This window comes from Strix uralensis, unplaced genomic scaffold (assembly GCF_047716275.1).
Source record: "Strix uralensis isolate ZFMK-TIS-50842 unplaced genomic scaffold, bStrUra1 scaffold_214, whole genome shotgun sequence".
Classification (NCBI taxonomy): domain Eukaryota; kingdom Metazoa; phylum Chordata; class Aves; order Strigiformes; family Strigidae; genus Strix; species Strix uralensis.
The window spans coordinates 116,419-136,984 of NW_027436824.1; the positions used below are offsets into that span (position 1 = coordinate 116,419).

The 20,566-nt window shown below is 40.3% G+C and overlaps 1 protein-coding gene across 1 annotated transcript in view; it reads right to left on the reverse strand.

Moving 5' to 3' along the window:
- Nucleotides 1-8,271: 8,271 nt before the first annotated feature.
- The window catches only part of LOC141938574 (kinesin-like protein KIF20B), a 38,144-nt gene continuing 25,849 nt past the window's right edge, over nt 8,272-20,566 (reverse strand). Inside the window, exons 24-27 of the mRNA XM_074857446.1 lie at nt 18,049-18,252; nt 11,455-11,602; nt 9,831-9,973; nt 8,272-8,529 (exon numbers count right to left, since the gene is read on the reverse strand). Of these exons, the coding sequence (XP_074713547.1) occupies nt 8,491-8,529; nt 9,831-9,973; nt 11,455-11,602; nt 18,049-18,252 (534 nt within the window). The 3' untranslated portion in view covers nt 8,272-8,490. The remainder of the gene's footprint in view (nt 8,530-9,830; nt 9,974-11,454; nt 11,603-18,048; nt 18,253-20,566) is intronic.

Sequence of the window (20,566 nt, forward strand, 5' to 3'; positions counted from 1 at the left end):
CTAATGTTACATGATCAATAACTTGAAGATTCCTTGAATGGAAATATTTGCTCAAGTAATTTGCAGATTGCAGTTAATCGGAGTCAGCTTCAATGGGCTCACCGACCATTTCAAGCTATAGTGTTTCATTTTTGCAATCTGACCCCGAGGCATTCTGCTGTCTACTGGAAGCATTTGCCCAGGTCTCATTAATACTGGAAGGAGATAACGGTTTTTATCTGATTGGATTCCTTTTTTCTAGGTACTTTTGCCTCCCGTGTTAATATTTTTTTGTCCTTTCCAATGCTATCCTAAAACCCAAACCAAAATAAGTAATATGGGATAGAAGTAATGTACACATTTCCCTGTGGAGTAAGACATTGCATGCATCTCCTTAGAGTAAGTCAAATAATACTTTTAAAACTAGTTTCTGCCAAACTTCAAACAATGTTATCTTGTAAATGTTATGTGTGGAACAGGTTAGCAAATTGTAAGAACAATCATTTCAAATGCATCTACTTCTATAACTTCCTTGTTTAGGTACTTGTGTAGTAGCTGTCTTGCCTGGGAGTCACGAATGCTGCGTTCCTCTTGAGATTGGCACTAACCTCCTCATCCAATAAGCAGGTCTCCCTGTCGTAGAAGGAGATCAGGTTTGTCAAGCAGGACCTGCCTTTCATAAACCCATGCTGACTGGGCCTGATCATCTGGTTGTCCCGCACGTGTTGTGTGATGGTACTCTGGATGAGGTGCTCCATCAGCTTCCCGGGCACTGAAGTCAAGCTGACAGGCCTGTAATTTCCCGGATCATCCTTCTAACCCTTCTTATATATGGGTGTCACATGGGAATGGTGTATGGTGGGAAGTTGGATGGTGGATGGTGGGGAGATGGATGGTGGATTGTGTGATGGTGATTGTTGGATGGTGGATGTAAGAATGTGGGATGGTGTGTGGTGGAAGAGTGATGGTTGATGGTGGGATGGTGGATGTTGGGAAGGTGGATGGTGGAAAGTGGGATCGTGGACGGTGTATGGTGGATGTTGTATTGCGGGATGGTGCATGGTGGATGGTGGGTTGTGGGAAGTTCATTGTCGATGGTGGATGGTGTATTGTGGGATGGTGGATGGGGGATTCTGGATGGTGGATGGTGGGAAGGTGGGAAGGAAGCACAAGTTATTTGAAACTATGAAATATTGTATTTGATACGGGGAGCTATCAATCAGTAATTTCAGAGATGTCAAATGGCTGAAGATATTTCTATTACTTCCACACATTTGAATCAATAAAGAAATCCTACACGCAACAATCAAGTAATTCAGCATTCTTCCAATCCTGCGCTTATGTTGCAGATGTTTTTTGGTGAAATAAGAGCTATAAGGCCATTTGATGATTTAATAAGCAACCACGTGCAGATGCATCTGGCTAACACCAAGAAGTTAAACTTCCACAGCTGAAGTTTTTAATAAGGTAATTAAATATAAATACATATTTTATGTGGGTTTTTTCACCAATCATTTTCTCCAGAACACAAACCTGGATATCACAAGTCTACAAGCAAGGAAAAAGCTTATTTGTGCAGCAACAAATACTGTAATTCTGTCTTCTTCAGAAAATATAACCGTTCATTCTATTGCCAGCTGCTTTTAAGGCAATTCACTCCTGTCAAACACTCTCAAGTACTCACTCATGTCAGCTTCCTCCCATACTTCTATCCTTTGAGCAACTGAATCCATAGGAGATTGCATGGGGACATATTGCCAGCCAAGAACCTTTCAGCTGGGCTTGTCTGACTACACCCGAAGTTTGAAAGGTCACTCAGGGGAAGATTAGTCTTTGGGGTTTTGCACAGAGCCTGTGCAATCATTTTTGGTGCTGCTTTGAGGCAATAACACATGTCAGAGCAGAAGTACTATTTAAGGGTTATTGACCACAGATGACAAGAAAAGAACATCTAAATCTACCCTGGTCCGTCATGCACACAGGAGCATAGGTGGATAGCTTTCTCCATATGCAGTCAGAATTATCCACTTGACATGGGGTCTCCAAGACGAAGTATACCTGCTCGTAAGGTATGATACCTTCAGGAGATCTAAAATAGACATGCTGTTTAAGGTACTGAGTTATTTCATCTACACATGCTGCCTCTCCTTTATCCACTTCATTTATTTAGCCAGAACTTTCTATTCTTTCTAATCTGACATGAAACAGCACTGAAGCATCACATTAGCAATTCGTCTATGATTCAAAGGGACTCCTTGTTAAAAGCAAATCACACTTTAAACAGTTGAAAACGAAGTGAAAGAGGTGCAAGCTCATTTTACCCAAATCTAATTATTTAATGAATTGAAAAAGCTGATCTTTCAGTTAAACTCCCAAAAACTGTCTTTGTCCCCAGACAAGAGTTTCAGAACTCATTTTTCAGCAGCAATCTGTGAGCACATGGAGGCTTCAAGTGCCCAGCAGGGAAGGTACAATTTGGCATTACGTTCTGAAATAAGCCAAAGCTTGCTTCTCAGAATAATCCTTATTCTCATAGATAATTCAAAGATAAAACAATGTTATAGCACCTACATGAAATGCACCCCTATAGCAGAATACTGCTTTTGTTTAGTGTCAACATCTCTAGGCAGAAAAAAAAAAAAAGAGTCCAACTTTATCCATCAATACAAAGACCTATAAATATTGAATCCAGGAACTCTGGAAACAAACTCTCCCTTAATGAATCTGATCTCATCCTTTTTCTCAAGCCTAGGAGGACCTCTAGTTCTGCCCAATGAATTTTACAACGGAAGTACCTTTTGTCTTTGTTAAAAGAGAGTATATAAACTCCTGTGAAACGTTCATGTGCAGCAATGGATGAACAGGTTACAGTAGGCATCAGTGTATATAAACCAACACTTCGTCTCAGAATCCTGACCCAAGAAACAAAACCCTGTCCCAGGGCTATATATTCTAATCGCTTGTGTGCACGGGTAGTGTCAAGTGAATTTAGTCCAGCAGGGTCCCGTTCTGCACTTTTTATGCAGCTTGGCTAAACAGGCTGCAAAGTGCGTTAATTTAAAACAAAGCAAAACATTTCCACCCCCCTGCACCTCCCAGATAAAATTCCTGGTGTGGAGACCGGCTATCTCAAGCAGTGCCTCGGCGCCATGTCCTGGGGATTTTGCTGTCGTACGTGAGACATGGTAACCGACTGCAGAGACCCAAGTAAGCATGTTTTACTAAAAATATTTTCTTTTTCCTCTCTCACAGCCCTAATCAAGTTTCATTAACGTTCAAGTACTTACATTATCTATGGAAAGCTATTACTGAAAAATCACCCCAAAAATATTCCGCTCCCTTGTCTCACTCTCAACTCCAGAAACAGTTCCCCTCACTTTATGAGCTGTCTGATCAAATGGTGCCACTGTTCCTCCTTGTTTTCTCAAAGAGAAAAGTTTGACCTATATGAAGTAGTGTCCTCATATTTTCCTTCCAGAAAACTTCATTATGTCTGTAATTGGAGTGCCATGAGCATGGCAAAAGAGAAAGTGTTCACCCCAAACAAGCTGAAGTTGAGTAAGGAATAGTCTTTTCAAAATGAGGCTTAACCACTGGAAAAGTTGGAGCAGCTTGACACTAGTATAGGCTATTTTCTAAGAATTATCCCCAGCGTGATGTGCTCAAAAGGAACTCTTCAAAGACAGCGGTGTTGCTGTACCAGGCACTTTGCAGGATTCAGGTGTTACATACTACAGAAGACTTTCCTTCCTTGTGTGGGAAAACAAAACACCAAAGAAGTGAGGCCAAGTCTTAAGAGACTGTTATTAAAGTTATAAGGTTATAAGCTTATTCTGTTGGGAAACAGAAACTTTAAGTATCAAAAGTTTTCAGTGCATAGAAGAGATTGATACTGAACGAGGTTGTCCTATTGCAGATAGTTTCAGGAACTAGATTTACCCAAATGGGGGTGGGGGGCGGGGAGAGCAAACCAGTGGAAGTCACTGTTGGTACCCCAGGAGACTTTCCTTTGTGGGATTTGAGTTCTCTCAGCACACCAGCAGTGCATGACCAAAATCCATACACAGAAGCTTGTATTCCCCTCGTCAGCCAACGCTGCAGAGATACACGCATCACACAACACTGCTGGAGTACAACCTTCCTGCGGCCAAGGGAGTTCTGAAGAGAACAAGAAAAGTTTCAGTATTACCATGTGAAAACATAGACCAAATTTCCATGAAATGGTGCTTGCCTTTGGTCTTTGCTGTTATAGATTAAAAGTAATTTAGCGGGAAATAACCACTTCTCAATTTTTAATGATCAATAATAAATTTATTAGCAAGCGGCGAGTGAGCAAAACAGCGCTGGGTGTGCCGGGAGTCTCTGCTCTACCAGGACACACACCTGACCCGGCAGAACCGAGTCCCTTTATAGTGTAGGCTTCATCCATATTCATGATGGGCGTACCCTGAGGGGTCTGCAAAGGTGTAAACAAGTTTTCCCGGGCTTTTCTCAGGTTTTCGCGGGCTTTTCTCAGGTTTCGGCGGGCTTGTCTCAGGTTTCCACAGAAGGGGGGGATGACTCAGCACAAGTGTTTTTGTAGTGGCTTGGAGATGGGGGCCATTTTAGCTCCCTTCTAACAACTGATTTTAACAATAGAAACTATATACATATATCTTATTTACATAAGAGAATTACAAAACTGTTCGGCCACAACATCCTGACTACAACTTCTTTTTTCCCCTTGAGATTTGAATAACAAATACCATATATGTTTTATTACATTTGCTAGGTAAAGAATTGAGCTCTCCTCCATTAATAGACTAACACTAATTCTCTGTGCTCTGCAAGCTGATTGATGAATCTTACACTAAGGTAAGACTAAATTAAAGAGTAGGCCTATTCATGCTCAGCTTTTAATCAGTTACAGCACTTATGAGAAAAAGTCAGAAGGCAAAAGGCAAATGATGTCCTAAAACACCTTTTTGCTTCGCTGTCCAGAGGAGCTGAAAGAATGACAATACCCAGCCAGTCTCAGTATTGACCAGGAAAAAAATTATTTCCCATTACTGCCAAAGAACTGAAAGTGACACCTTTATATGTGACAGTACCAAAAAAACCTTTTTGCTTGAATTCCTTTTTTTCCTTCCTATCACACCTGTGCTCTTCCTGCTCAGGAAATAATTGATAATCCTGACATAGACAAAGGTGGTACACAAAGTCTGACCCATTTTCTAGGCTTCCAACACACAGGCTCAAACTCCAAGAGCTGTAGGAAGTACAGAAATCACCATCCCTTGACCAAAGCAAAGGGAGCATGCTTTATTTCTGTATATATTCAAAATCAGTAACCATGGAGTTTGATAACCAAGTCTCCACCTGTGAAGGAAGTTAATTCAGTGCAATTCTTGCAAAGGCTACCTTAGGGACAGAAAAACAGGGTAAGGGAAACAGACAACATTTTTGTACATGTGTATATAGCTACTCTAATGCCCAGATTATATTGAAAACACCCATTCAAATGACTTCCAGAAAAAACAGGTTGTCATACAGCCTCCAGATAGCTCAGCAACACTGATAGAATTTTAGTAAATACAAGAACTTAGAAAAACTGGCAACACAGGTGGAAATACAGGGGCATCCCCGAGTGTCACAGTGGCTTGACTAATTTGAGAGATTCTTCTTCCTAGTTAGTTGCAGATAACTAAACTAAAATTTACCAGAGTCATTGAAATAAACTGTTAAATGTTTTGACACTTGTTATTTACCAACAAAATCAGAAAGAAGCACAAGTTATTTGAAACTATGAAATACTGTATTTGATACGGGGAGCTATCAATCAGTAATTTCAGAGATGTCAAATGGCTGAAGATATTTCTATTACTTCCACACATTTGAATCAATAAAGAAATCCTACACGCAACAATCAAGTAATTCAGCATTCTTCCAATCCTGCGCTTATGTTGCAGATGTTTTTTGGTGAAATAAGAGCTATAAGGCCATTTGATGATTTAATAAGCAATCAAACTGCCATTCAAGACAACACGATGACATATGAATTTCACTGCAGGCAAGTGCCAGGTTATACACAATGGAAGGAACAATCCAGCTAAACAGGCACATGCTGATGGGTTCTAAAATTAACTGAAACTGTTCAGAGAAAGCAACAAGGGTCAAGATGAACAGCTGACTGAGAACGTCTGCTAAAAATGGAGAAAACCAGACAAAATGTTAAGAGAAAGACAAAGAATAACTATTCCAAGTACTGTCCTATTGTTTAAGACTGTTATATGACTTCACCTTGTATATTTACTGTCTCCAGCTACGAGACTTCTGTAAAATGAGCAATTAGCACCTACATGAGGCAAGAATCTTCACTGCTGTGCTCTTCTATAGCCCTGAAAGATCAATCCAGGTATCTGGACACGGATAGCAGAAAATGGAAGATCTCGGGAAGGACAGAGGGGCTCAAAGTATAAAATCCTGCCTGTAAAGAGATACTGCATTTATTTTTATTTAGAATTATCTGATCATCACCTGAATTTTACATCTTTCTTTTACAGAACGAAAAGAGGGAAGAAAGAAGATGTCAAGAGCAAGCTTGACAAGGAAATCTAAGTTCTCATTCACACAGACAGATGAAGACAAAAAGTTGAAGCAATGGAAGAACTGAATGATTGGTGGATCAGGCTCACTTTGTCACTTTCAAGTTAGAAAGAATAAAATATCAATCTTTCTTTGTTGAAGAGTATAGGGGTACAACTCCATTTTACAGCCATGAAACTAGAGAAAAGACAGTATGAGAATCTGATCTTACAAGTCAGGATCTACAGAACTGAACTATGCATTATCCTTATGAAAAGACATTTCATGCTCAGACAATCTACTGGATAACAGCAGAGAAAACCATGTCAGAATTTGTTGCCACTGAACTGACTCACAGCACATTTAAGTTACAGTCACATAAAGAGGAAAGGAAAACTACTTCTACTAAAGAAATACTAATGACCATTTTTACGTTGATTTGCATTTTTAAAGGTATCACATTTGTTAAAACAAAACTGCAACAGGTATTCAAAGTCCCTTTTTTTCCTCTCAAGAAAAACAACTTTAATCTCATGTTCAAGTCAATCTGATTCTTCTTGTCTTCAATCAAACAAAAGACAACAGAGAGCAGCAGTCCAAGAAAACAAACAGAAAACCCCACTTATAACTTAAATCATGGAATCATTTCAAAAGGACAGTAAAGTTGCAGCTGTACTATCAAAAATAAGCAGCACTTATCTGGCTGTATGAGCAAACTATCACTGCCTCTACAGACCAACTGGTTGTTGCTGATGAACCAGTATGGCTTGGAAGGAGGGAACAAAAAAAAAAATAAATCTCAGACTCAATGTTGACAGAGAATTTCTGAAAAATTTTTGTGGTCAAGACAATACCAAACCTCAAAATGCAATCCTGTAGACAAGATATTCTTCCTGTGGTGCTATACACGTGCAAAACAGACTGATAAGGAGTTCTTTAAACAAAGGCATCATAGAATCATATAGATGATGGGTGACAGACCAAAATGCAGTAATAATCAAAATAATCCAATAGTCCACGTAAAAACAGTGTTGTATGGTTGGCATTAATTCAAGAAAATAAAAATAAGAAAGCTGCATGAGCAACAAGTTAGAGTACCTGATCACTTACTGGGATTGTCTTGTTCCATCCATGCCAACAGCAGGTCCTTGTCAATGTAATTTCAGCTCTTTCTGAAAGGTGATCAGGACTGTTCCTCAAACAGTGCAAAATCCTACGAAATACAGTCACTGCCCGTGACTTAGGTAAATGCTACATTGGTGAAACCAAAAGGGTTTTAAATGTTTACTCAGTCACTGATTATAAGCTGAAACCTTACTACATATAGCTGTTCTAGTTGAGCAGAACTGGATGGTTGGAATAAAACGTCAAATGTCTGAGAGTGGGTCACTTTAATAGCAGATTATAATTATCTATGGATATTATAATCCCCAAAGAAATAATATTGTGCTTATAAATTCCTTTAGAAGAGTAAATAAAAGACAGTTAAACCACACCAGTGATAAAAAGCATATTTCTCCACATAGTGCCAATTCCTTTTTTTGTCACTTCACAGAATTTATTGCATACTCATATTTTTTTCATTAAAAGTTATGGTAGGTATATTGGCCAGCTGAAAAAAACAACTTAAACCATTCCACACAGGCATAGTTCTTACTGCACAATGGATAAATTATGAACACTTCCAGAGACACCATTCCTAAAAAAAAAAAATATTCAGACACAAACTTCTTGAACAGTATTTCAACTTTAATGGAATCAGAACAGTAACCCATCAGAACAATTCTATACATCTCTATAAACACTTTGGAGCATGACTAAGTACCTATTACTTCCTATATACAATCACCTGAAACAATACACTGTAAATATGCCTTAACTAAGAAAATACAAACATGCTTTTGCAAGATTATTTAGCTCTTTTTGAGCGTAGCTGTCGCTTGATGATTAGCTGATCGCTTTCCTTCTCTTTTTTTCTATAAAGACCTGAAAAAGATGATATTTCAAGAGTTACTCAGCATTTCTTCAGTGACAAATGACATGCACTTCTAGACCCATGTAACCAACAACATGTTTTTTCCCAGAAGCTGTTTTCAGAATGAATTTTGCCTATTATCTTCTAGTCAGAGGTCTCCAGAACAGAGACACCATTTTAGTGCATCATAATAAGCAAAAAATACTGGGAACATATGAAATCCCTTTTTTTGCTGAAACAAATATCAAAGTCCAAAGAAAACAGTGATCTGAAAGCAGCTCTCACTTCTTATCTCTAATACTCATTTTGTGAAACAAGAAGCGTTCAGAAAACATATTTTTAGCTTAAATTTCTTTAGCTTTCTGACTTTCCCAGGATTCAGTCTTTAACTTTTTCTTCCACTTCCAAGCTCCTTAGCTTCTTTTGCCCTGCCTTCCTGTCATTTCCTTCAGCCTCCTGTGGACAGCATTTTGGTTACTGCTGCATCTATTCATACAGTTTACAGAAAAGTCAACAGAATAACTCAGTATGGGCAAATGCTCACCAGAGCGAATGAAAAAGGACTGAACAGAATGAAGAGATGTACTTCTAACAGCCAGAGCACGCTCAGCACTTTAGTTACTGACAAAACCATAAAGCTGGATTTCAGAAACAGTCCATCAAGCCCTGGCCTATAAGACTCTCTATAGGCTGGTTTAGACAGGGCAACGCAATTTAAGCACACGCAGAAGACTACTGAAACTGTGCTTTGAAAAGCATGGCTGTATCCAAATCCTAAAGTAACCCTAATAGCAGCTGGGCAGAAAAGGAATCGGAAATTACCTCAGATGCTCACTTGCCCTGCAAAGTTAATCGTACATGCAGACCTTTCTCTTCAGTGTTTCAATCATGCTATTCCAAATCTATGGATTCCTTAATGGTCTCTATTTCTGTTATCCCTTCATGCTACTCTTAAATGAACACCAACTACTGGAAAAACAAATTAAGACTCAACTGCTGTACTAGAGGAAAAAGTAACACTCCACATACCACAGCTAAGGTATCTAAGACTCCAAATGTGAAGATATCGCCATGACTGCTATATAGGTGATACAACAAGTCAGCAGTCACACACAGAGAAGATAAGCGAGAAAACAGAGAAAATTAAAGTAACACATCAGGAAGAAAAGACCAAAAGAAATAAGTCAGTACTTTCAAACCTCTTCTGCAACTTGACTCAATCAGGTTTGTTCTGTCCCCCCAATAGTTTATTTTAAGCCCAGATTACAGAAATAGATTACAGCGGACAGAACACTAACCCGTAATCACTTACCGAAGAATCAGGGATATCTAGAGGGCAAGAACTGTCCGTTGAACACAGCTTTCTCTTAGATCGTTTTGGCTTGAGCTCCTTTCCTTTGACATTTTCTGGTTCTGCAGACTTGGGAGAGCTTATTGTTGCCATCAGCTTCTTTGCTACAAGAAAAAATTTATTGTAAATCAATGTCTTATTGGTTTTATGAGCCTCAAAATTAATGAATAAAGGTTTAATGAATAAAGGTTTATTAAAATCAGTTTAAAAATGAAACAGATGTAGTCTGAAATTTAAACATAAAAATTCAGAAGTGGTATGTATTTGACTACCACAGTCTTCTATATCCTGAAACAGTTTTCTATAGCTTCAAATGCAAAAGCTTAAAGGACACATTTAAATAGCACCAAAAAAATCAATTGGGATTCAGATTTCACTGGATGTTAAATACAACAGGAATTGAAAACCAGGCTTAACTTCTTTGTACTGACAGAAGCACAAGGTTGAGTCAATTTTCTCTATGTACTTGTATAGTTTTATCAAACTAGTACCAGCTCTATGAAGAGATGAGTGTGTGCATCTTATGAGCTAGAAGGAAAGAAGAGATCCCAATCAATACTAAGTTACGCAAAGGAGGGAAAAAATACAGGACATGGTAATAAAGGTTACAAATTAGACCTCATTTGCTCAAATAAAGTATTTCCAGGGTGAAATTTTGATTACTCTGAATTTGGCTTCCATTGATAATGACATGTTGTCCTCATGGAACCACTCTGACAAATGTGAAAAATGTTAGAAATCCCACTATCTTAACTGTGCATCGTGAATAATGACTAACCTTGTTTTAACCAGCCAAATAGTAGTGTCTTTTAGAATTTAACACTGGTGATTCTTTGTGCCCTCTGCTAATTTTAATCTTTTTTTTAAAAAAAAACCCAGTAACTCAGAAATCATGTCTTACTGTAGGAAAGAATAAAAATATATTCTTCAATGGAAGGTCCTAGCAGTTAATTTTCCCAAGGCTATACTTAAACTTGAAATCCATTAACTGCTTCAGAGCTAGTTTATTGAACTCTTCCACATATTTTCTGGAGATACTGGCTTTCAGATTCTGTAGAACTAATCTTCCTCTCCTACATACATACTTCAAAAAACATTAATACAATTTCCACAGAAACAAAACAGGAAGAGGGGGGGAGATTGCTTATAGAACAAGGTCAGATCTGGGTTTGAATTCAACTCTTGATTTTTTTAGATCAACAGGTCAAGTTTCTGAAATTGCCTTTAACTGTTTTACTGTAAGCAAGAACAAAGTAACTCAGACATTTTGAGCTTATCATTGCTTTTATGATAAATTTATATGCACATAGTCCACACTGCATCCTTTCGCTCTACCTGGCTTACCTTTCACACTTAACCTAAACTTTAGAACCATGTGGTCCTTGTAATCCAGTCGGCCTCTTCTACTCTGCAAGATTCAGCAGAGCAGGCCCCAGCTCAGACTCCATTGTTTCATAAATGAAAGAACAACTGGATGCAGCAGACGTGGCCTTTAACAGCACATACATTAACAGATTACAGTAGAAAAAAGCTATTCTACAATACCCAGATAACATGGAATAAGCCTTATTTATTCTGTACAAACCTTTAGAGTGAAAAATAACAGGAGAACTTTGGAAAAAATCTCCAATTTTTTGTAGTGTTCCATCTTTCTTTTTAGCTGACTTTTTACGTGAAGTAGATTCTTGCTTTCTTAAGGGGTATTCTTTTCTTTTCTTCTGTGTAGAAGACATCTGTACAGAAATACACAGTCATTGTTTAAGTCAAAAAGTTGACTTATCTTCAAGTTTAATTCCATTTTGTTTGGCTTCAATGTTATTTTCAAGCTGACATTTTGAGCTTTGCTACCGAAACCTCTGCTCATTAATGATACTGCCGCAGCAAGCAATGTAGACAACCTTATTTTATACCCAAAAGAAAAAAAATTGTCAGTTTCACAGAATACATCTAAGGGCATGAGTAATATAGGAAACAAATAGTTTCTTTTAAAAAAGTAGATTCAAAGTTTTAGAGTATTTCATTAGACTAGCTGTTCTAGTTATAAAACAGAAGAAAACTGATGGTGAAAATAAATCTACTGTCCACCCTTTGAGCCTGCCCAGGTTACTACTAAGGCCTAAAATCATATTTTTATAGTTGTCATGCATATAGATGACACAAACCTTAGTTTTACTTCAAAAGGAATTGCCTATAACATGACATATGCTAAGAGTATGCTCAAACTAGTCTTCATAACTACTCAGCATGCAACATCCTTCCCTGGGAATCCCTGTACGCTGCAGCCAGTACACGTTCTGGGCAAATACAGACTGACTCTCCTTGGTTAGCTTAGAAAGTTTAGTAGGAAGACAACGTACGTGTTTAAGAATCCTATTAAAATACATAGATAAGGATTAAGATACTGCTGCATAAGAATGTTTGCTCCTTTCACAAGTCCACCTTTACAGAAAAGGTGGACTTATGAAAGGAGAAACTAACTTCAAAATTGAACAAAACCAAACTATTTTCTTGTTGCTTGTAGAAGGTGAATTAGTCATAGCAGGTTTTGCATTTTCTTGTTCTCACTTTTCACAAAATCCTAAGAAAATAAACATGACAAATTTTAACTAGGATTCTTCCGGAAAGAATAATGATTACCTATATTACAGAAGCAGCCACTATTTAAATGCTATGACTAACAGTAGGGAGGCATTGACTACTGCTGGATAGAGGTAACTATTCAAACGTGAAATAAACACTAAACAAACTTGTGGAAGGGAACTAGAAATGCCTGTAGTCAAACCATTCTGACATTTACTATTTTCTTCTCTCTGTTATTTCCTATACTTTTGACTTTAAGAGATTTGACAAGCCAACACCCAAATTGAAATTAATAAATCTAAGTGTAAATTTGGATTTATGGTGACAAGTATATAAAAAACAGGTTGGTAGCACAGTGCCATTGTTAAGCTGTCTTTTAATGACATCTTCTATCTTGTGAAGTGGTGCTGAGAGATTTCAGATAACCGACAGCCATACCAACTGATAACAGCATCAGAAAATGGAAAGAGGATTTTGTTCTTTAATTAGAAGGGAGCCTCTGAAAAAGATTTGGTTTTGTTTGTTTCTAAAACACCAGGGAGTTTGTTTCATTTTTAAAAAAATTTGACATGAGCAGTATGTGGTTATTTTAGCACTACAGGTTTCCCCTCAGTTTTAGTTTTCACAATGCTTTTCAGTTTTAGGAAATTTAAAAAAACAAACTGTGTCTTCAGTAGACTTGTAACAGTTAAAGTTACTGAATCATTTTATAATCTGTTTGGCATATGTAACATGAAGATAAATATTTAAATATTTAAATATGGGTACAGAAGGCCCCATATGCAGACCGGACCCGCTTCATAGGGAAGTCTGCTGCCTCCCTGGGGGCCGCGTCAATGACCTCAAGGCAAAACTCCCCACTCTAGTGAGACCCAAGGACTACTACCCTCTCCTGGTTTTTCAGGTAGGTAGTGACGACATTACTAGGAGAAGTCCTAAAGCAATGAAGAGAGATTTCAGGTCCTTGGGGAAAGTGATTAAGGGGTCGGGGGCACAAATTGTGTTCTCCTCCATCCCTTCAGTTGGAGGGATGGATGAAGAAGAACACAGGAGAACTCAACAGATGAGCTTGTGGCTCCAAGACTGGTGTTACAGTCAGGGCTTTGGATTTTTCAATCATGGGTTGGTATACAGGGCGCCAGACCTTTTGGCATTAGATGGAATGCACCTGTCCCAGAGGGGGAAGAGGATCATGGGACAGGAGTTAGCTGGGCTCATTGACAGAGCTTTAAACTAGATTTGAAGGGGGGAGGGGGAAAACATCAGCCCATCTGAAGTACATGTATACCAATGCACACAGTATGGGTAACAAACAGGAGGAGCTTGAAGCCATGATGAAACAGGAAAATTATGATGTTGTGGCTATTACAGAAACATGGTGGGATGTCTCCCATGACTGGAGTGCGCCTGTTGATGGCTACAAGCTCTTTAGAAGGGACAGACAAGGAAGGAGAGGTGGTGGGGTGGCGCTGTATGTTAGGGACTGTTATGATTGCCTTGAGCACAAGTGTAGCGAAGACAGGGTAGAGTGGCTTTGCGTTAGAATCAGGGGGAAGGCCAACAGGGCAGATGTTGTAGTAGGAGTCTACTAGAGGCCACCCACCCAGGACAGAGAGGTGGATGAAATATTCTATAAGTATTTAGAAGAAATCTCATGATCGCTTGCCCTTGTTCTTGTGGGAGACTTCAACTTCCCAGACATCTGCTGGAAGTACAGTACAGCAGAGCGAGACCAGTCCCAGAGATTCCTGGAATGTGTGGGAGACAACTTCCTGACGCAACTGGTGAGAGAACCAACCAGAGAAGGTGCCCTGCTGGATCTCCTCTTTGTGAACAGAGAAGGACTGGTGGACAATGTGGCAGCTGGAGGCCGACTAGGGCACAGTGATCATGAAATAATAGAGTTCTCTATTCTTAGAGAGGCCAGGAGAGGGCTAAGCAGAACTGACATCCTGGACTTCAAAAGGGCTGACTTTGTATTGATTAGGCACCTGCTTGAAAGGATCCCTTGGGAGACAATCCTGAACAGTATAGGGGTCCAGGAAGGCTGGGCACTCTTTAAGAAGGAAGTGTTAATGGCTCAGGAACAGGCAGTCCCCAGGTGCTGTAAGAGAAGCCAGCGACAGAGAAGACCAACCTGGCTGAACAGGGAGCTTTGGCTGCAACTCAGGGAGAAAAGGAAAGTTTACAGCCTTTGGATGAAGGGACTAGCCACTCACAGTGATTACAAAGACACAGTGAGGCTATGCAGGGCAGAAATCAGGAGGTCTAAAAGCCCAGCTGGAAATTACCCTGGCTTCAGCAATCAAGGATAACAAGAAATGTTTCTATAAGTATGTCAACAGCAAAAGAAAGACCAGGGAGAGTCTCCATCCCCTGCTGGATGCGGGGGGAAACATGGTAACAAGTGATGAGGAGAAGGCTGAGGTCCTTAATGCCTTCTTTGCCTCAGTCTTTAATAACAAGACTAGTTGGACTGAGGGAATCCAGCCTCCTCAGCCAGAGGACAGAGACTGGGAGAACGACCCCCCTGCAATCCAGGAGACAGTCAGTGACCTACTGCATCACATAGACACACACAAGTCTATGGGACCTGATGGGATACACCCGAGGGTGCTGAAGGAGCTGGCTGGGGTGCTCGCCAAGCCACTTTCCATCATTATCAGCAGTCCTGGCTGACCGGGGAGGTCCCGACAGATTGGAAACTGGCCAATGTGACGCCCATCTATAAGAAGAGTCGGAAGGATGATCCAGGAAATTACAGGCCTGTCAGCTTGACTTCAGTGCCCGGGAAGCTGATGGAGCACCTCATCCAGAGTACCATCACACAACACATGCGGGACAACCAGATGATCAGGCCCAGTCAGCATGGGTTTATGAAAGGCAGGTCCTGCTTGACAAACCTGATCTCCTTCTATGACAGGGTTGACCTGCTTATTGGATGAGGGAAAGGCTGTGGATGTAGTTTACCTCGACTTGAGTAGGGTCTTTGACACCGTTTCCCACAGCATTCTCCTGGCGAAATTGGCTGCTCGAGGCTTGGATGGTCGCACACGCTTTGCTGGGTAAAAAACTGGCTGGATGGCCAGGCCCAAAGAGTTGTGGTGCATGGAGTTAAATCCACTTGGTGGCTGGTCACGAGTGGTGTCCCGCAGGGCTCAGTTTTGGGGCCACTACTGTTTAAGATCTTTATTGATGATCTAGACGAGGGGATCGAGTGCACCCTCAGTAAGTCTGCAGATGACACCAAGTTGGGTGGGAGTGTTGATCTGCTTGAGGGTAGGGAGGCTCTGCAGAGAGATCTGGACAGGCTGGAGCGATGGGCTAAGGCCAACTGTATGAGCTTCAATAAGGCCAAATGCCGGGTGCTGCACTTGGGTCACAACAACCCCCAGCAACGCTACAGGCTTGGGGAGGAGTGGCTGGAGAGCTGCCAGTCAGAGAGGGACCTGGGGGTGTTGATTGACAGCCGGATAAACATGAGCCAGCAGTGTGCCCAGGTGGCCAAGAAGGCCAATGGTATCCTGGCTTGTATCAGAAATAGCGTGGCCAGCAGGGCCAGGGAAGTGATCTTGCCCCTGTACTTGGCACTGGTAAGGCCGCACCTCGATTACTGTGTTCAGTTTTGGGCCCCTCACTACAAAAAGGACATTGAATTATTCGAGTATGTCCAGAGAAGGGCAACGAAGCTGGTGAAGGGTCTGGAGCACATGTCGTACGAGAAGCGGCTGAGGGAACTGGGGTTGTTTAGTTTGGAGAAGAGGAGGCTGAGGGGAGACCTCATCGCCCTCTACAACTACCTGAAAGGAGGGTGCAGAGAGCTGGGGATGAGCCTCTTTAACCAAGTAATAAGTGATAGGACAAGAGGTAATGGCCTCAAGTTGCACCAGGGAAGGTTTAGACTGGATATTAGGAAGTATTTCTTTCCAGAACGGGTTGTTGGGCATTGGAATGGGCTGCCCAGGGAAGTGGTGGAGTCCCCATCCCTGGAGGTGTTTAAGAGTAGGGTCGACATAGCGCTGGGGGATACGGTGTAGTTGGGATCTGTCAGTGCTAGGTTAACGGTTGGACTAGATGATCTTCAAGGTCCTTTCCAACCTAGATGATTCTGTGATTTAAGAGTAACATTCAGGTGAATAAAACAGCAATAAGATACTTCTAAAATTAGTTCCATGTTATTGAAAAATTACTTAGCTAAATGTTATCCCATCAGGATATGAACATCTACGCTATGAAAGGATTTATAAATGGATTGGTAAAACAGTCTTCTCAAAACATGGATAACTATGTTAGATGAAATATATTCATCTGTAGATAAGGTTCAGTACTTTTCCAGTGCCTTCAGAAGGATGGTTATTTTTACACTTACTTTTCCAGCAGCCTAAGAGAATACTCCTCTCAAAGAAAATTGGTTCAAGACATAGGAAGTTTAAATCAAATCTGGACATTATTCCAGAATGAAGCGTTCAATTCCAGATGAATTAACTTACACAACTTTTAACAGTTACTTTTGTAATCCAAGTTTAACAAAATGAGTTTATTGAAGTACTGTTGAACACTAATCACTGAAGTGACCGTTTCTCTTAACTATTTTACTAAGAGATTAAAAAAACATCACTTGAGAACACTTGAATGCGAATGCTAGAAAACCATCAGACACTTCACTCTCCAGCTGAGACAAACTCAGAGTGATCACTTGCCACTTATGCAAATGACCCACAGGTCATCTCCCTATACTCACCTGTCAGCTTCAGAAGTCCTTAGAAGTACAGAGATTCATAAGCCCCACAAGTAGGATTACAAGTAAGTACCACCACAATGAGGTATTAGGGCTTCATAGTCTTTGTGTCTTAGAAATAGCTCTGTTCATGCTAATGTTGATAAAAGTCAGAGGAAAGAAATGTGCGGTTCAAGTAGGAGCAGTGAAGATTTTTACCACCCTGAACTGCTGTGAAGCCTTAGTCTCGCACATAAACACCACAGCACACTAAGAACGCTGGCACATATAACCTAGCACAACTGAAGGAATTAAAGAGGAATTAAGTTCTACAGAAAACAGGGAGGTTCAGGTGCTCGTGCAATTAGTTCTGTATATTCCCTTTAAATACAAAAAGATCAAAGAAAACACAGACTGGACAAAAAGTCAAAGGAAGTGGTCTTGAAACTCTGAAATGCAATGATTAAGCCCAGAGGCTTAACTTTTAATTGCCTATTAGAAGAGGTTATAGTTGATACCAATGATTGCTTAAACCAAAAGAAGCAGTTCTATTGAACTGGTCTCTAATCCTGCAGATCACAGCTACAGACAGAAGCAAATAGTAAGAGCAAGGAGAGAGAAATGTAAAAGGTGAAGAGGAAGTACATATCAGGGACAAGCGTCCAGAGTCTGGATAAATTGAAATCTATGACTTTATTCAACATAGGCCAGAGATCCACACCTTGGCAGGAGGTGGGGGGTGGGGGGGAAAGAGGTTTAAATATTCTCTGTATATATCCTTAGGATCTCAGTGAGAATCAAAAGGATAGGATTTTAACAAATGATCAGAGTAATAAATTGAAAGACTACACAACACATTTTGTCAGTTGGTCTAGGTCATACCTCATCCCTCTCTTCACTTGTCCTTTTCTTTCTTGGCTTGAGCACTTTAACTGTAGCTGGTAAGGTGCTGCCCTGGTGTTTCACCTCCATCTTATCGGGTTCCAGAGGTGTGAACTGAATTTCCATCTCTGGTTTTGGGAACCGACTAGTATTTCCACTTTCTGTGGACACTTCTGAAGAGTCAAGGACAATTTCTGAATGCTCCTGCAAATACATGGAAATTTTAAGAACACAAGTTTTAAAATAACTGAGTTAAAAAACCCATAATACACATCTTTCCCCAACGGATTGCAAAGTAAGCATTCCATTTCCCAGCTTTCACTTTCAGAACACTTCTAATTGAAGGAATCTACTTCAACCATAGCAGAGTTTAACCCTTACTTTCTAAAACTTTTTTGTTACATTTTAAAAAGTTAACGTTTCTATCTACAGTGACAGAACTTGAACTCAGCCTGATACTTTGTTTCCAAGTCATTTTGCTCAAGGGCAGAGACAGTCACAGTTTTCACAAGTAGCAGTAGTAGAATGGACATGACTTTCATCTTAACTCTGCTGCTCCTTAGGAGCTAGGCAGTGATAGCAGCTTTTGAGAGAAAAGTATAACCTTTCTCTAGCCTAGCTTTAAGGAATTTTCCCTTCCCCTTCTACACCAGAGAAGTTGTGTAAGTAACAAGGTCCAACTAGCAAGCTACAAGCCAAATTCAACCTGTGAGAGGCTTCTACATCACTACCTGTTCTCTGGAGGAAGAGCAGGCATTAAGGCAGCCCGCAGCCCACAAGCTGAAAACCTTGTCTTGTACCTGCTCACAGCCAAACTGCAAGAACTGCACAGTGAGGGTGGGATGGAAAAATCAGTTTGACAATTCTTCTTCCTCAGCAGCACTTACCTTCCACCATCCACCCAACCTGTTTTTCTTAGCAAAACCAGCAAGTGAGAGCTGTGGTCCTCCCAGCTCCTGCATCTCTGTGGCAGCAGTTCAGCTGTTGGCTAGCATACAGGAATGGATTCAGCAGCTGTTTGAATGAAACCTGAAAGACAGGCTGCTGGGGTGGTTGGTGCTTAGAAACTGCAGGTGGCTGCTACTACTGCTGCTGGTGGGGTCCCAAACAGAGCAGCTGCTGTGGCTTCTCGAAGGGCACTCTCCTCCTCTCAAAAAGGAAAGTGATCAAAGCTCATGGAAAGCCCAGAGATAGTCACATTCTGCAACAGGCTCTGCTGGGATTCTGAGTAAGAATACAAGCACCACTGCATTCCCAAGAATGGAGTTGGCTAATATAAACATTTTTCTTTATAACTGCTACTTCATGAGAGTTAGCCATCAAAAAGTTACACAGGAATGGCTAGTGTCATTAGCTAACACAGCTACACACAAGAATCCTGTAGTGGAAGAAAGCAAATCCAATTTGCCCTGCTACTGCTCATCCATTTAAAAGGGTTTATATATTTGTTTCAAGTGACTTATCTAATAATCAGCCACTTCATAAGCATTGGTGAGAGGTAGGATTTCAAGAGCATGCAGCTGAAGTCAGATATAGCTATTCACATGATTATGTTATACATCTTTTATTTCTACCAAAAGCCACTAAAATGAGGTGATCTGATCACCAAGAAAGGTATTTGCAGAATAAAACTTTAGAATTATTCAGACAACAGGATACATTTTCTTCCCTATTCTGCATTTAGCAAAACCCATACAACTGCATAAAATTTTTAAATTTCAGTTTTGTACCAACCTCACTTAATGAAGAGGCACTGCTAGGACATTGAGATAATGAATAATTCCCTTTAACTGCGTCATATCTAACTGAAATACTTGACAAAGTATAGGATTAGTCCTGCTTTGTTTTTCTATAAACTGTAAATATTTAGAACGAGAAGAGATTATGCTAAACTGTAAACCTCAAAATATTTTGATTTTTCTAAAGCTACAATATAAAAGCTCAAGTGCAGACAGCTAATGAACACCTGGGCTGAGAGACAACACAAGTTTAAGGCAGTAACCTCTACTCACGATGCCATCATGAGATGTGCCCTGCTGGGTCTCACCAACAGTCCGTCTAGTTCAATATTCTGCCCCAAGAGTGGCAAAGGGAGATGCTATTTAAGGATAACATGGTGATCCTGGTCACCTTGTCATCTGTCCTCTCCATACTCTCCCAGCATTCTTAGCTGTGCATTACAATTGTCAGAGTCTACACCACTGTCTAACCCTCAGAGTATCCATTTAAAAATATATTGATGGATTTCTACTACAAAATTTTTCTAATCCCTGCTGACAGTAACTGTTTCCACCACCTCCAGAAAATTACTAGCTGCTTCATATAGGAATATGTTATTTTAGCTGTCTTAAAATTATTTCCTATTAGTTTCACGAAGTGCTGCCCAGTTCTTGCAGGATTTTAACAAGGACAGTTCTGCCTTCTGTTTACCCACCGCAACCATGATTTTGTAAACCTCAGCCCCACAACCCTCTGGTGGCCTTAACCTCTCCTAATCACAGTGCCAGCTTCTTAGCCT